Source organism: Panthera leo, chromosome B3, assembly GCF_018350215.1.
Source record: "Panthera leo isolate Ple1 chromosome B3, P.leo_Ple1_pat1.1, whole genome shotgun sequence".
In the NCBI taxonomy this organism is placed as follows: Eukaryota; Metazoa; Chordata; class Mammalia; order Carnivora; family Felidae; genus Panthera; species Panthera leo.
This window is the reverse complement of record NC_056684.1, coordinates 39,496,947-39,515,100: the sequence shown is the minus strand read 5'-3', so window position 1 is coordinate 39,515,100 and position 18,154 is coordinate 39,496,947. Positions and strand designations below refer to the sequence as shown.

General features: G+C 43.2%; 1 protein-coding gene across 2 annotated transcripts in view; it reads right to left on the bottom strand.

The window, feature by feature from the left end:
* Positions 1-18,154, bottom strand: part of INTS14 (integrator complex subunit 14) — a 68,266-nt gene that overhangs the window by 25,056 nt on the left and 25,056 nt on the right. The window contains exons 1-2 of one of the 2 annotated variants that reach the window (XM_042941677.1): positions 5,347-5,664; positions 1,568-1,851 (exon numbers count right to left, since the gene is read on the bottom strand). In XM_042941677.1, the coding sequence (XP_042797611.1) occupies positions 1,568-1,789 (222 nt within the window). In that variant the 5' untranslated portion in view covers positions 1,790-1,851; positions 5,347-5,664. Of the gene's footprint in view, positions 1-1,567; positions 1,852-5,346; positions 5,665-18,154 lie in introns of those variants that run through there. The other variant, XM_042941678.1, reaches the window with a different exon arrangement.

Here is an 18,154-nt window from a genome sequence, read left to right as displayed (position 1 = left end):
ATTAAAACAACTTCCCCTTATTCTATTCTCTTATCAAGTATGAGTGAACAATCCACCAAGTTCATAGCTTTGTAAGGGAACCCTGAAGAAAGTAACTAAAATGAAGAACTTTTAAACACACCAAAAAAATGACAAAAATTGAGTAGTACTATATCCTAAACATCAACCTAGGCACTTTACATGCATTTAATTATCACAACACTGTAAGGTACAGATTATTAACCTATTTTTAAAATGAGGAAACTGAGGTACAGATTGATGAGGTAACTTTCCTAGGTCACATGCCTAGAGGTGGCAGAGTTTAGATTTAAACCCACTTAATTGGATTCTAGGGCTCCTGATCTTAATCACTACTATGAACAACTTAGATAGTAATTCTCTAAATTTCAGAACTACTGAACATCCAAAAACTCTTAGTTTACTACTCATTTATAATAAATCCAGTGCAGGGGTGCTGGGGTGGCTCAATCAGTTAAGCGTCTGACCTTTGATGGTGGCTCAGATCATGATGTTGTGGTTGTGGAATCAAGCCCCAGGTCAAGCCCTGTGTTGAGCTCCGTGCTGAGCTCATGCTCGCTCCCTCTCTATCTCAAAATAAATAAACTTAAAAAAAAAAAAATCCAGTGCAATTTTTAAAAAGCTTTTAGGTAACATTAAGAAAGTGAGGTAATAAAAGAAATGATTTAACAAAATGCTATTACTTATATTAAAAAAAAAAATCACATTACACTGATCCTGGATTTCTAACCTACCCAGCAATTATTAACTATTTTCTTTTCTTTTATTGATTGATTTTGAGAGAGAGAGAGAGAGAGAGCATGCGCATGCATGCACATGAGCAGTAGAAGGAGACAGAGAGAATCCCAAGCAAGCTCCAAGCCCAGTGCGTAGCCCAACATAGGGCTCAATCTCACAACCCTGAGATCATGACCTGAGCCAAAATCAAGTCAGAGGCTTAACGAACAGAGCAACCCAAGTGCCCCTAAACTGTTTTAATTCAACACTTATTGACTATAGGCAAGGCACTATGCAAGGTAATGCTGGAAATATGATTTAGAGATGTTGTCAGAAAGTAAATTTTCTGGCATTTCACAGACAACATCTTTTGAACTGACACCTAACAATTAAGGTTTAAAAATTATACTTTCTTGCCATCTGTAAATCAAAGCTATTTATTGGAGAGGAAATATAATTTTGAATTACTCTAGAATAAAGGTTTTTATAAGAAGGGCCATTTTTCAACTACTTGGTTTATAGGAAAATAGAAAATAATCAAGTATTGCACCTAAAGACCTTGAATTTAGAAAATGGGGCACATGCTCTCCTTTCCACAGAAAAATTCCAGAAAACCGAGAGACGAAAATAAAGTAACAACTCACAGCTCGAACTCATAGCTCTACCAAAGGCATAAGGCTTACAGTTTATGAATCTTTGTTTTATAGATATTTTATCTATAGACTTAACATTAAATAATCCCAAATTCTAAATATTCAGTGCAATATGGTAACACTGTTTTCCTCCCTAAAAATTTGAGCCTTGTATTGCAAACACTTATTCCTTTTTGTACCTGAAGTGTGTTGTAATCTCTTGTGAAGGGAACCATCAGCTCCCAGAGTGATGAAAAAACCACCAGGGCTGTAAACTCGAGCTTATAATTTGTGGCCATGTGCTCAAACAGCATCGTCAGACCATGGGCGGCTAGGTGCTTGCGTTGATATTCTTCAGACCCCTCAATAGACACAGGTCGGGTCATGGAAAGGGATACGTCCATTACCACCACTGTTGGCATGATGAAAGTGATCCCAGTGTTCCCAGTCAGAGTGCAAACACACAGCTATGAACAGAAAAATGCTGTAGAAAATAAACATGATTAGGTCTTACATGTCACAGAGAGAAAAAGGTTTTTTGTTTTTTGTTTTTACCCCACCATAATTTTAACCAAACTTTGCAGAAATGGGTGAAGGCAAACCACATTTAAGTTGAGGTGAAGGCAAATCTGTGGAGAGTTCAATGGGAGGGAAGCAAGCAGCTTAGTTCCCTATGAGGAAGACTCCTAGAATCACCCACTAAATGGCCATAAATCAAGGACCACATAAGTATTTTTCTTGTTTTCAATTTATTTATTTATTTTTAGAGAGAGAGAGGCACACATGGTGGGGGGAAGGCCTGAGAGAGGGGGAGAGAGAAAATCCCAGGCAGGCTCCACACTGTCAGCACAGAGACAGATACATGGCCCAAACTCACAAACCATGAGATCATGACCTGAGCCAAAGTCAGATGGTCAACTGACTGAGCCACCCAGGGGCCCCGGGCATTATTACTATCTTAATGAATACAGCAGTATTTGTATATGTGTTTATTTAATTATCGTGTTGCTTGGTGCCCTTTTTATTAAAATGAATGCAAAATATAAAAATGAAAGGGTTAGAAGAGTCATAATCCAAATCAGACAAAGCTGGAAATCATTAACTATTACAAAAGCAACACACTCAGTAGTATGCACTGTACATAAATCAGGCAACAGTACTTTAATTGAAGGAAAAGCACAAAATTAAAGAATGTGAATGACAGCTGGCATTATCTCATGAAATTGTGTATAGAAGTCAATATGCAGAATAAATGGAGAAAACATTTCTATTCTCAAAAATAAAGAACATAGTTCATAGATATACAGACCTGTTCATGGGGACACAACTTGCTGCTACTGTTACTAAGCAAACTACATTCTATTGACATAATCAAATCTCATATAGCTATAAATAAAAGACACGTATGTAAATATGAAAAATATTTACACAAAATACCAGTAACTGAGAAAAGCAGGTCATAGCATTCTATGTATATACTGATTACAACTTCATAAAAATTATACTGCATATAAAATTAGGGAACACACTGGATGGATAATACTCATTAAAAACTCATTAGTTTCTTTTTTAGAACTTTCTTTAAACACACTTAACAGTAGCCAGGCTGCTTGTTTCATTAAAATATCCAACTGCAATGTGTGATATTCTAAAATTCCATTTCTACATAGGCTGCTGGGAACTTAGAACATACTGGTTCAGGGAAGCAATGTTATAAATGGGAGTCAGGGACTCAAGTAGGAAAAGCCTTTTTACCACATAGTGGCCTGAGATACATTTCAAATATAGTAATGCCTCATGTATCTAACATCAACAAAGATTAAATGAGATATAAATTACTTTTCCAGACTCCTCAAGATTCTAAAATGCTGGGGCACCTGGGTGGCTCAGTCAGTTAAGCGTCCAACTTCAGCTCAGGACATGATCTGTGGTTCAGGGGTTTGAGCCCCGAGTGGGCTCCGTGCTGACAGTGCAGAGCCTGCTTGGGATTCTCCCTCTCTCTCTCTCTCTCTCTCTCTCTGCCCCTCACTGACTCATGCTTTCTCTTTCTCTCAAAATAAATAAATACATAAATAAATAAGTAAACTTAAAAAAAATTCCAAAATGTTTCACCATTTTGATAGACAAAATTAAAATGTGTATCTTTCTTCTCTGCCTCATTAAACACTGTGTGCTGAACATAATTTATCTCTTATGATGACTTGGCATCACCCGTCTAAACACCAATACTGCCCAACACCCTAGTACTCTGATAGGTTTCTTTACACCAACATTCCCCCAAGTACATGCTGCGGAACACTGTTCTGGAGAAATGCTCCAAGAAAAATGAGTTCAGGCCTTATTAAAGATGTTGAAAAGTACCAGCGCAAAGAATTCAGTTTAATTTGCTAACCCTGTGTTTCCCATTTTACCTTTTTCTACATAATTATCATTAAGGCCCCAAAAAACAGGGCTTATATAGAACATACACAGAAACAATGCCTTAAGAAAAAAAAAAAAAGAAAAGAAACAATGTGTTATATTCAAGGTATCCAGGCTGTTGTGTTTTGTTTTGGTGTCTTTTTATAATTAATTTTTAGCCTATAAGTTTGCATTCTACTTTCCTGAGTAATCCCCTGTAATCATCCTCCTCTTTCTAATTTGCTGCTTCTTGGCTACTATGGGCTGGAAAGTCAGGTAATCAAGCTTGTTAAAACTGCGGCCAAAGTGAGTCTGTGGGTTTCTTCTCGTGTCAAATGTATGGGCTTATGTGTGTCAACTTGGTAATATTTCACCTCCTCAGTCTTTTTTATTTCCTTTCTGGGTCTTAGCTGTGTTGTTCAAAAGGTGAGGTCCTGTACAATATCGGTTCAACTATACTACATTAGGCCATAAATTCAATAAAAGGGCACTGCCCACCAATGGTCTCCTCGGAACCTATCACAGTAACTGGCACATAGTGTGAGCTAGACAAATGTTTCATAATGTCTACCCCTCATCATCAGATGTAACATTAATTCTTGGGCAAAACACATGATAAATTTTAACTCTGGACACTAGGAACACATTTCCTTCTCTCCTCATTCAATCAGAGATACTAGGGACACCTAAGCCTCTTCCCACAAGTAGAATCTCATGGGTAGACCTATTCCTGCGTGGAGGCCTACCTGTTACTGAAAGTTGGGGATTATGGGAAGTACTTCCTCAACTCTTAGAGGAAACTGAGAAACAGGCTACAAAGATTTAGATCAGGTACACGAAAGCATCTCTCGCCCACGAAATCGGTTGTAAACACCGCACTGGGCGACCACGGCTGGCAGTCCTGCCTTCTCTGCGAACACCTCGAGTGCTGGCTCTTTCCCCTTACTGATGCGTGTGTGTCCATCCACCTTCTTAATAGTGGCAATGTCATGGGAAACCATTTTAGTACCCAGGTTGTAAGCACAGAAGTAAAAGAGGGAACTGCATGTTCTTGAAGGATGATTCACTCAAGCAGTCTAGCCCCGATTTAAAAAAAAAAAAAAAAAAAAAAAAAATCCTGCCCACCACAGTCCAGCAATTTTGTGAGAACGCGAAGCATTTCTCACTTGGGCTAATGCTCACCTCCCCGCCCCACCCCCGCCTTTCCCCGTAAGTACTGTTTACATACATGGCTAAAGACAACTGTAGGTCTCCTTTCTCAAGGTCAGTCTACTGCTGAGAATAGACCCTAGCCACCTGATTTGGCCTTAGGGCCAAGTCACAGAAGTACACATTTGCAATTCTTCCCAGCAGGTGACAATTGGCTCATTCGTAAAGAATTGGTTCTCAGCAGTTTTGATTCCACTCGGATTTCTAGGCGCCCGCCCATTCACGTTCCGGTCCTCACCTACCCTCAGGTTTCTGAGTCAGCCTGACTTCCCTTGCCCTGAGGTTCTCAGATACAACTTCATCTCGAAACCTTCAGCCTGTAATACAGCACGCCTGCATTTGAATCGCAGCTGGAGGGGTGTATTTTTACCTTAAAATCAGCCCAAAACAAAATTTTTGATCGGGAAGTCTCTCATGGGTAGAGGGGACGAACAGGGCCCAGGGAAGGGCCGAAATCGTGGTGTTTACGCGCGGCCGACGACCCCGAGCCGCGGAGCGAGGGGAGCCCGGGAGCAGACGCCGCGAAGCAGGGCCCGGAACTGGTGCCGCAGAGACCGCGCGGGGCGGCGGAAAGGCCGGGCGATGGTTCCGCGTGGTTCCTCACCCCTGACCCCTTCTCCTGCAGCTCCAACAAGCAACGAAGGACGGCCCGAGACCGCTGCCACCTCCACTCACCCCGCGCCCATCGCCGGCGCAGTCCGTCCGCGTAAACTTTCCGCCCGTGCACCACGGCCGGAACTATAGTGCCGCCCGACAGCAGGGAAGCCTGCGCCAGATGGCTCACGGAGCTGGGGCGGGGCTTTAAGGCATGAGGGGCAGGGCTCTGGCGCAGTCGGGCCGCTAGGGGGCGCGCCTTCATCTCTCCTTCCCTCCCCGTCCTTTCTCGGGTGCTTCCCTTTTTACCCCTGGCCTCCTGGCCTCCTGGCCTCCTGCCCACCTCCTCCCCTTTCTGGTAACTCTGAGCTCTTCACACTCCTCTCGCCTCACGCACCTAGGCCCGTTGGTGCACCAGCCTCTCCCTCGCTGGCACTTGTTCCTCGTCGCCCGCACTCTTCAGCCCCCTCAGTCAATATCCTACGAACCAGTTGACAGAATCCTCTCCAAACTCTTTTTTAACTGCAATTCCTAACGGCTAAGCACATTTTTTTTTTTTTTTTTTAGCTGACCTGAGCCAGTTTACAAGTCAAGACTTTCTCTCTTGGTCTCCTCAGCGCGAGACTCACCTTATCCCCCCACCCCCCACCCCGACTCCTTCTTTAAGGGAACGGGGTGGGGGGGAGGGGGCGAGGGGGCGGGGGGAAGGTTCAGTGGGCTCTCCCTACAATGCCAGGTGCATTGCACTTAAACTTACTCGTGAGGCACCATGAGCCCTCGCCTGCCTCACCTCTGGCCGCCTGGTGTCCCACAGCAACCTGTGGGCCAGGTCTAGCCACGTAGGGAGCCAGGAAATGCCAGCTAGAAATAGGCCTGAATGGATGCCATCAGGCCGTGGGTAGATGTGGTTCAAAAAATCATGTTGTACCACACAGGTTACAAGTGAGAACAGAAAAAGGCCTCTGCCTCTTTCTTTTAGTTGGTGGGATGGGGTGAATTGGGGCAGGGGTGGGAGGGGTGGAGGTTGAGTCCAGGAGGGAGGATGCTTTGAACTGAACCACCCAGTCTGTCTGACTTTTCACAGCTTGTTCTGTGGGAGAGTACAGGGTCCAGTTGATGGGGTTTGGGGAGATGGGGGTTCTGAGCTGACGGCCAAGAAAGAATTCTTGAAGACATCTTTGGTGCAAAAAAGGTGATTTTATTAAAGCATGGGGACAGGGTTGTGGGCAGAAAGAACTGCACTGTGGTTGTGAAGAGTGACTCGTTATACACTATGGGGCTGGGAGAGGTGAGGTCAAGAGGAAGTTTCTTTTTTAAAAAATTATTTTAATGTTTATTTATTTTTGAGAGATGGAGAGACAGAGCATGAGTGGGGGAGGGGCAGAGAGAGAGGGAGACACAGAATCCAAATCAGGCTTCAGGCTCCGAGCTGTCAGCACAGAGCCCAACATGGGGCTCGAACTCACAGACTGTGAGATCATGCCCTGAGCCAAAGTCGGATGCTTAACATTTAACCAACTGAGCCACCCAGGTGCCCCAAGAGGACTCACAGATTACTGGAGGCCTATCTCTTGTCAAGCTAAAATTGTTTTTCCCTCTAGCAAAGTATTAACATTAAGACAGTAGGGAGTTCCTGGAGTTCTACTCTGCCTGCCTCAAGTATATGTCAATGCCTTCAGGTTATAAGGAAATTTAATTTTACCTGCCATTTCCTTTTTGACTTTGTTCCCCATATTACTATGGAGGAGTGATGTTGGGGCTCCAGGAAACTGAGTCTATAGTTTACTGGAGATTAAGTTATTGATAAGATTGCCTTTTTCTTGTAATTTACTAAGATATTTGTATACTGATGGAGACCCTATCAGTTTAACCATTTGTTTTCTGTCCTTTCCTTTGTCCTTGGGCAGCCAGGAGTGCCTGAGGAATATCACACATATGTCACCTGTAGGGGGAGGGTATGCTAGCTTGTACTTTGCCCTCAGCCTGCCTTATGGTCCCTCATCACATGTGCTTATAGTTCTTTCTTCTTCTTCTATCCAAGGTGGCAGAAGAGGAGTCAGTCCCTGGGACTGTCCCTGCCAGCACCAAGGCCCAAGCACCTACAGACTGTCCTTTTTGCTTCAGAACTTCTTTCCCCAACTTGGCCAGCCTCACTGTCTCAAAACCTTATAATGCTTGAGCATAATGAGTAAGTAAGGCTGCTTTCTGATTACTTAGTCACCATTTCTTTTTTTATTTTTTTTAATGTTTATTTATTTTGGAGGGAGAGAGAGGGAGGGGAGGGGCAGAGAGAGAGAGAGGGAGACACAGAATCTGAAACAGGCTCCAGGCTCCCATCTGTCAGCACAGAGCCCAATGTGGGGCTCAAACTCTGAACGGTGAGATCATGACCTGAGCCGAAGTCAGATGCTTAGCCAACTGAACCACCCAGGCACCCCTACTTAGTCACAATTTCTAACTTTTTCCCTAGTGGGAGGGATGTGGCCCAGAATATACGGGCAAGGGAGTCATCTAGTTACACTTAAAGTGGTGATGGCTTAGCCATAGGGTCGCTGTTCTCCTGGTAGTTCCAGCTCATCTCCATGGACTGATTCGTTACCTTCCTCAGTCCTAAAGCTTATGTTTATTAGTTTGCTGATGGTTGATCAGATTTTGGTAACCTAGTTCTGAATACAGGCTTTCAGGAGACTAGGGAAGCAAAAGGGCAATTTACTAAAATTGAATGGTAAAAGATAGACCTACCAAGGGGGCTGCGTCACTTAAGGCAACTGTTGAGTGCTTTTGTTTTTATTTTTAAATTCTTAGCAGAATCCCATTAAAAACTGGAAAATTGTTCAGTGATTATAAAAAAAGAGAACATCAACACAAAGAGTTAGAAGGTCTTACAGGAGATGTCTTTCAAGCTGTAGCTGGCTAATGAATTTCTTTGTCCCACTCCAGGGATCCTCATTTGCATGTTTCCACACACACATTAAAGAGAATCAATAAACAACTTCCTTTGCATAATCTATCATCCTTTCATTTTTAATTTATTTTTTTTTATTTTTTTGCCATAAAAGAGTGGACTGCTGTCAACAGAGGCTTTAAAAGTCAGAGTGGCAAAGTAAAGGTTAGTGACAGAACCACTCATAGGTGCTAGATACTCGGGCTCAGAGGGAGGTTCAGATATCCACCATTGTAGCACCATTCAGAATATTTTCACTGCTCTAAAAATCCTGTGTTCTGCCTTTTTATCCCTCCCTCTAGCCTGATTCCCAGTGACCACTAATCTTTTTAATGTCTCCATAGTCCTGCCTTTCCCTGGGTGTTGTAGAGTTGCAATCCGGCAGTATGTAGCCTTTTCACATTGGCTGCTTTTGCTTAGCAATACTTGCTTGCTTCCAAGTTTGGGCAATTATGAATAAGGCTGCTATAAACATCATTGTGCAGGTTTTGCGTGGACATACGTTTTCAATTCATTTGAATAAATACCAAGGAAAGAGATTGCTGGGTCGTATGATAAGAGTATGTTTAGTTTTGTGAAAAACCACCAAGCTGAAGTGGCCAAGTTGAAGTGGCTGTGCTGTTTTGCGTTCCTAGCAGCAATGAATGAGAGTTTCTGCGGCTCCACATTCTCAGCAGCATTTGGTGGTGTCAGTGTTCTTGATTTTGGCCATTCTAATAGGCGTGTAGTGCTATCTCGTTGTTTTAGTTTGTAATTCACTAATGATATATGAGGTCGAACATATTTTCATGTGCTTACTTTCCATCTGTATATCTTCTTTGGTGAAGGTCTGTTCAGGTTTTTTTGCACATTTTAAAATCAGATTGTTTCTTTTCTTTGAATTTTAAGTGTTGTTGTTTGTGTATTTTTGATAACACTTGTCAGATATGCGTTTTGCAAATATTTTCTGCCAGTCTGTGGCTTGCCTTTGCATTCTCTTGACAGTGAGGGACTTAAAACCACAATAATTACAATATCCTTATAAAATTTAAAATAATGAACAATAAGTCCCTAATATCGTCAAATGCCCAGTCAGTTTTCAAATATCCAGGTGTCTCATAAATATCATAAATTTGGGGGCACAGGGTGTGGCTCAGTCGGTTGAGCATCCAGCTCTGGATTTTGGCTCGGGTCATGATCCCAGTGTCGTGGTATCCAGCCCCAAGTCAGGCTCAGTGCTGAGCATGGCGTCTGCTTGGGATCTTCTCTCTCTTCCCCTCCCCCTCTCATGCTCTGACACTCTCTCTCAAAGATAAAATAATAAACATTAAAAAAATAAATTTTGGGGCGCCTGGGTGGCTCAGTCGGTTAAGCGTCCGACTTCGGCTCAGGTCACGGTCTCGCGGTCCGGGAGTTCGAGCCCCGCGTCGGGCTCTGGGCTGACTGCTCAGAGCCTGGAGCCTGTTTCAGATTCTGTGTCTCCCTCTCTCTCTGCCCCTCCCCCGTTCATGCTCTGTCTCTCCCTATCTCAAAAACAAATAAACGTTAAATAAATAAATAAATAAATAAATAAATAAATAAATAAATTTTACTTTTTTACACTTCGGTTGCTTGAGTCAGGATCCAAGTATGATCCAGACATTGCAATCCCTGAAGTCTCTGATCATCTATAGGTTTCTCCCTCCCTCCATGTCTTTTTTCTCTTGCAAGGTATTTGATGAAGAAACCATAACATTCTCTCTTTTAATTGCTCTCAATCCTTCCTTCCACAACATTTGAGAAAATGAAAAGTTTCTCTCTATTCTGAAATTATAGAAAGACTCACTGAACAAAGAAGGGATTTTATACAATTCCAATTCCAATTGACTTCATCTGTGCTCTGCAAATAGGGGTGAGCCTTGGTTGCCAAGGGTCTGGCATGTGACACCGAGTATGCATTTGTGGAAAGAAGATAGGAAGGAAGGAGGAGATTATTTGGGGGAAAAAATCAAAGGGGAAAGCAGAGAAAATTTGATACTACATTTGTCTAAGAAAGTAGAATTGAACTTCTTTATTTGGGATACCTTGTCCTTTGAGAAGTGTTACAAAACTCTAAATTGTTAAAGACTCCTCATGATCTGGGTCTGCATCTATCTTGCCGGGCTCACCCTCACCCTCTTAAAACTTTGGTAGCATCTTATAAAAAGATACGCAATATCACTCATCGTCAGGGAAATACAAATCAAAACCACAATGAGATACCACCTCACACCTGTCAGAATGGCTAACATTAACAACTCAGGCAACAACAGATGTTGGCGAGGATGCGGAGAAAGAGGAACCCTTTTGCATTGATGGTGGGAATGCAAACTGGTGCAACCACTCTGGAAAATAGTATGGAGGTTCCTCAAAAAATTAAAAATAGAACTACCCTATGACCCAACAATTGCACTACTAGGTATTATATCCAAAGGATACAAAAATGCTGATTCAAAGGGGACACATGCACCCCAATGTTTATAGCAGCGCTATGGCCAATAGCCAAAGTATGGAAAGCGCCCAAGTGTGAATTGACATTCCACAATGGAATATTACTCAGCAATCAAAAAGAATGAAATCTTGCCATTTGCAACAATATGAATGGAACTAGAATGTATTATATTAAGCAAAATAAATCAGAGAAAGACAAATATGATATGATTTTACTCATATGTGGAATTTAAGAAACAAAACATGAACGTAGGGGAAGGGAAGGAATAATAAGTTAAAAACAGAGATGGAAACAAACCATAAGAGACTCTTAACTGCAGAGAACAAACTTAGGGTTGCTGGTGGGGTATTGGGTCAGGGGATGGGCTAAATGAGCACTGGGCATTAAGGAGGGCCCTTGTTGGGATGAGCACTGGGTGTTATATGTAAGTGATGAATCACTAAATTCTATTCCTGAAACCATCATTACACTATATGTTAACTAACTTGGGTTTATTTTTTTTTAATTTTTTTTTAAACATTTATTTATTTTTGAGACAGAGAGAGACAGAGCATGAACGGGGGAGGGTCAGAGAGAGAGGGAGACACAGAATCGGAAGCAGGCTCCAGGCTCTGAGCCATCAGCCCAGAGCCCGACGCGGGGCTTGAACTCACGGACCGTGAGATCGTGACCTGAGCCGAAGTCGGCCACTCAACCGACTGAGCCACCCAGGCACCCCTTAACTTGGATTTAAATGAAAAACAAACAAACAAACAAACAAACCACTTTGGTAGCATCTTTCAGTGAAAAAGCAGATAAAGCAAAACAAAACTTCTTTATTATAAAAGTAATTCATTTATAAAGGGAAAAAATTCAAACAGTTTTAAAATATATAAAGTGAGAAGTAAGTGTTTCCCTTCCTGAAAGTAACCATATGTATCTCCCTGCCTCAAGGGTGGTTCCCACCACTGGCTTTAAGGCATGAAATATCAGAGAATCTTTTGTTTGGTTTTGTTCATTCTGTAACTACTGATGACAAAAGTACAGCCATTCATACATACTTTTTGCAACTTTGTCTATACTTGTGTGTAACATGTATTTATGTATGTATATATGCACATATAGATAATAGTATTAAATATATAATACTTTAAAATTGTTAAAGTTTGTTTATTTATTTAAGTAGTCTCTCCACCAAACGTGGGGCTCGAACTCATGACCCCAAGATCAAGAGTCACGTGCTCCTCTGACTGAGCCAGCCAGGTGCCCCAGGAATATAATATTTTTAAACTAAATGCAGTAATGTTATATATACTGTTTTATGTCTTGTTTTTATTATTTCTCGTTCATTAGTATATCTTAGGCATCATATTTCTGCCTTTGAACTGCTATATAATTGATTACTGGGAAGATATGACACCATTTATATAATCAGTTTTCCATTGACATTTAGATAGCTTTCCATTTCTGCTCTTACAAGCATTGCCTTGTAGACCATTGTGGGGGGCTTTTCCTCTGACTGAAGTGGAGAAGCACTGAAAAGTTTGGAGTAGAACAGGGACATGATCTAACTTGTAGTTTAACAAGGTCTCATGTGCTACTGTACCAGATTGAGACACCCTTCATCAGCACTGGATAATACATTTTTTAGTCTTTGTCAACTGATAAGAAAAATACAGGGGCACCTGGGTGGCTCAGTCGGTTAAGCGGACGACTTCGGCTCAGGTCATGATCTCGCGGTCTGTGAGTTCGAGCCCTGCTTCGGGCTCTGTGCTGACAGCTCAGAGCCTGGAGCCTGTTTCAGATTCTGTGTCTCCCTCTCTCTGACCCTCCCCCGTTCATGCTCTGTCTCTCTCTGTCTCAAAAATAAATAAACGTTAAAAAAAAAAAAAGAAAAATACAATCTCACCATTGCTTCATTTGGTATTCCTCTGTGGGTTTTTTTTTTAAGTTTATTTATTTTTGAGAGAGAGAGAGAGAGAAAGAGCACAAGCAAGGGAGGGGCAGAGAGAGGGAGACACAGAATCCAAAGCAGGCTCCAGGCTGTCAGCACAGAGCCTGATGCAGGACTTGAACCCGTGAACTGTGGGATCATGACCTGAGCTGAAGTCAGAAGCTTAACCGACTGAGCCACCCAACAACACCCAGTTGGTATTCCTTTGTAAAATCAGATTGATAGTGAGTTTTTTTCTTAATTTTTTTTAATGTTTATTTATTTTTGAGACAGAGAGAGACCGTGTGAGTGGGGAAGGGGCAGAGAGAGGGAGACACAGAATCTGAAGCAGGCTCCAGGCTCTGAACTGTCAGTACAGAGCCCGATGCGGGGCTTGAACTCACGAAGAGTGAGATCATGACCTGAGCCGAAATCAAACGCCCAACCGACTGAGCCACTCAGGCGCCCCAGATTGACAGTGAGTTTTACTTAATAGGCTGTTTCTCATTTGCTCAGTGGGGAGCTATTAATCAGACTGGTACTGTGTGGGTTCCTGTATGACCACACTGAAGCCCTCTGATAGTGCCTGTCTGATTTCTCCTCTAGACCCCAGGCCTAGAGGACCCGGATGGGTCCTTGAGAAGGCCCAAGCCCTGACTCTGAACCATTGCTAACCTGAAGTGTCACCACCTGCAAACTCCCTGCCTCAGGTAGGGCCCCAGCCACTGGTTTAAGGAGATGAAGTATTACAGGGTGTTATGGGATGTTTTGGGGCTTATTTTGCTTATTCCCACAGTGACAGCTGTGTGGTCATTTTTTGACCTCTTATACACAGTATTATATAAACAATTAAAACAATATAAACAAAAGGTCTTGGGCTGTGACACAGTTCAGTGCCTGACAGATCCAAGTGCTTTTCCACAGGTTCCCACTGGACCTCTTACATCACCCCCACAGGTTTTATAAATGAGAAAGCTGACTTTGAGAGACCTTAGGAGACTTGCTCCTGTTCTGGCTTTTTCCTTTATCAGATGTTGTAAAGTAGTACCTGTAGGTCAAATTTGGCCCATTTCATTTACATTTTAATATTTTAAAATTGCTTTACGTTGGAATGCCTATTGATAGGTCAATCATTCTCTGTCCAGACACAGGCCTCATTACTCTCCACTGACTTTGAATAGAACTAATGTAACTTAATTTTATCCACCCAGGCACCAAAGGCATTTGACTTTGCAACCCCTGCCCAATCTTGTCTACTTTCCACTCTGAAACTGTTGGGTCAATAGCAACTCCTGATGTAGCCCAGAAATAAACCAGCTTCAGCCAGAAACCCTCTACATCAGGCAAAAAATCCCATTCCCTCTTCCTCCTGTTCTAAAAGAACCACAGGAAAAGCCCTGAGATGCAGAGGGAAAGGAAAGGCCTCTGTGCTGTCCTGTCCAGTCTCTAAACCCTGCCTTCCTCAGTCCCTGATGTTATTATGAGGATCAGAGCCAGAATGGCCATATCTGTCCTGCCACCCTGTTCCAGGGAGAGTATCAAATGAGGCAGCTTTGTAGAACAAAGTATATCAATTTTTCTTCCTCAGTGGTCATGGTCTTTTTCCAGCACTTGTCTCTAAAATGACATAAACCTATGTGAGTGGGCATTTCCTCCACACCCTCCTGATCTCATGTGTAGCTCAGGTACCCTATCCCAGAGCATCTGCTCACTGGGATGTACTTTTTCATTCCATCAATAAATATACAGCCCACTGTCCTGGGCTCTGGGGATTGATTCAGTCATGAATAAGACAGGCAAGGTCCCTGTCTTAGAGCCACTAACTAGTAAGAGATTCAGAACGCTAATCAGGTGATCACACTTAGTACACAGTACAGTGTTGTCACAGTGGAATGCATGGGGACCGGCTGCGCCCCTATGAGCCTATGATCTCCGGAAGAAGAATAACAACAGTACCAGACACTGTTGACGTGTTTTCCATATTAATTCACTTGATCTTCGTAACAGGCCTACCAAGCAGGTAGTGTCATTATCATCCTCATTTTACAGGGGAAGAGATTGCCCAAATTCACCGTGCCAGGACAGACAATGCTTCCACTCTTGGTTGAGCAGCAAACTTTTCTACAGCCTGGTGAATTTCAAAATATGCCATAACCCCATGAGAACAAGACAGAAGGAACCAGATTCACCCCCAGCAGGTGAGATTTAGGTTGGACACTAGAAAGAACTCCTTGGCAACAGTTAGTTATAAGTATATGAGAAAAATTGGGGCGCCTGGGTGGCTCATTTGGTAGACCCGCTGACTCTTGATTTCTGCTCAGGTCATGATCACAAGGTCATGTGATCAAGCACCGTGTAGGGCTCCAGGCTGAGCGTGGAGCTTGCTTAAGATTCTCTCTCTCTCTCTCTCTCTCTCTCTCTCTCTCTCTCCCTCCGCCCCTCTCCCCTGCGCTCGCTCTCTCTCTGTCTCTCTCAAAAAAAAAAAAATAAATAAATAAATAAAGCATATGAGAAAAGGAATTCCTTTTCTGGGAATTTGCTTTTTTGAATTTTCTGTATGGCACAAATAACATTGTAAAAAATAGAGGAATTAATCTAGAAAAAAAAAAAAAAGATCTTTCAAAATTCCACCTGTGAATTGGGTTCCTTTGTTCATCTTTCCAGGCCACATGGAGACTGTGAGCTGGTGTGGGAGGAGAAGTAACTAGATCTGGGGCTGCTTGCAGCAGCCTGAAGGCAAGGATGTGCTAACTTGCAGAGGTCAGCCCCCATCTTTCTGCTTCCACAGGGGGCAGGCACCCCTGTGTGTTTCAGCAGGGGGAGCTGGCTACCTTCTGACTCTGACAGGCCACTCTGGATAAAGTAGGGCAGGGGTGAGGCTGTGAGGGATTACCTGCTTTTTCAGATGAGAACAATCAAAACTGCATGCTCTCTAGTCCCTGGGGGAAACAGCGAGGGAGAAAGGCGCAATCAGCAATCCAGCAAAGCTAGGTGAATGATTAAAATGGCTTCCAGGTCAATGGGTAGGGTCATAAGTCCCCATTGCTTCACCCCACCTTCACTTCAGCAGCTCCAGCCATGAGCTGGAGGCATAATTCCTTGGGTATCTTGGGATGTCCCAGCTTGTTCTGGGGAGTTCTGTCAGTGCCCTCTCCGCCAAGGATTTCCCTCTGGCCTAATAAAATATTTTTTATGTGTGAAATACTTTAAGGTAGTTTGAAGTATTTTCCCCACATTCTCTCATATTTTACCTTATTTTAAAAGTTTATTTATTTATTGAGAGAGAGAGAGAGAGAGAGAGAGAGAGAATCCCAAGCAGGCTCCTCACTATCAGCCCAGAGCCGGACTCAGTGCTTGAACCCATGAACTGTGAGATCATGACCGGAGCCTAAGCCGGATGCTTAACCGACTAAGCCACCCAGGGGCCCCTCTCATATTTTTAAATAAACTTTATTTCTTAGAGCAGTCTTAGGTTCACAGTGAAATTGAGCAGATACTCCCTAATTTTTAGTTTTGATTGTCACATCCACCCTACAAATAGATAGAAGGGGTATTATCTCCACATTTATGTTACATTTAGACTCACAGTAACAGAGCCTGGTGTTAACTGAGGTCTTCTGATCTCTTAAGCCCCAGGTACTTTCTCTTGGTTACCTCAGAGTGCCTTCTGAATCTTTCCAGATCTTTCCTCACACTAAGCCTGGGAACCTTGCACCATCTCTCATTGCTAGAGCTTAGAGCCAAGTTTGAGAAGTTTCCCCCGGTTCCCTGTTGACTGCAGGGGGCCACTAGAGAGCCCATCTCTTTCCCGGGTGAAAGGTCCACCCTCTCAGGCTCTGGCAGAGGCACTGGGACCCAGAACTTGTACAATGCCTTGATAAGCTTCTTAGAGGTGGGTATTAGCAGGGATCGGATATTCTTTCCCTGAGATGCCCTTCACACCCGACCCTGCTTTGAATTAGGATTCCATAGGGGAGCTGGGGACAGGAGAATGGGGTGTGCCCTGCTGTCCAGCTTCAGACTCACTCTTTGAGACCCTGGGTTCTGACAAGTTTCCAGAACTGAGAAGACACTCAGATGTCCAGGTTTGAAGGTAAATGATGTGCTTAGGTAGGAGGGATCAGCTGGGGTGCCAGCTCAGCTCTGTTACACAACACAGGCACACCAGGAATAGGAAGACCCTCCAAAGGTCTTGAGGAGAGTCAAGCGGGTTGCTAAGGAGTTGAGCTTCTGGCAAGGGACAGGGCGGCTGCAGGGAGATGGTGGAAATACAGTTACAGGAATCAAGGACAGAGAAGGAAAGTCGCTTATTCTGTACTTCTCCTTTAGCTTGCTCCTTTTTTGTTTTGTTTTTTTAATGTTTATTTTGGCGAAACAGAGAGGGAGTGGGGAGGGAGAGGGAGAGAGAGGGGGACAGAGGATCCGAAGCTCGCTGACAGCAGTGAGCCCGATGCAGGATTCGAACTCAGGAACCATGAGATCCTGACCTGAGCCGTAGTCGGACATTTAACCGACTGAGCCACCCAGGCGCCCCCTGTTTTGGTTTTTAAGATAAATGCATTTGATGGGGCGCCTGGGTGGCTCAGTTGGCTGAGCGTCCGACTTCGGCTCAGGTCGTGATCTTGCGGTCTGTGAGTTCAAGCCCCGTATAAGGCTCTGTGCCGACAGCTTGGAGCCTGGAGCCTGCTTCGGATTCTGTGTCTCCCTCTCTCTCTGTCCCCCCCCCCCCCCCCATGCTCTGTCTCTCTCTCTCTGTCTCTCTCTGTCAAAAATAAATAAACATTAACAAATTAAAAAAAAAAGATAAATGCATTTGCGTCTCTAGTTAGCATGGTATGCTGGAAAGAATGGGGCATTAGAAGGCTCACCTGCTCTGCTATGCACTAGCTGTGTCGTATTGAGAGAGTCCCATCTCTTCTCGGGAACTCGGTTTCTTCATGTCTCAAATGGGGAGCTGCACTAAGCAGTGTCTGCAATTCCTTCTACCTTTAATGTCCTAAGAGTCCTAAAGAGTCTTTAATATCCTAAGAGTCTACCTTTAATGTCCTAAGAGTCTATTAGTCTAGAGTCTAATATATTAGAGTCTTCTAATATATTACTTTATATGCAAACAACCATTTCTAGCTATTGTTTTATAATAATCTGTGGACACTAAATAGAGATTTAATGAATATTTAGTTCTTTATAAATAGAGGATTTTATGAGGGCCCTTCACGTTCTTCTTCCCTCCTGAAGAATATAAATTAAACCTTTGTATAAGATTAGAAAATTAAAATTTT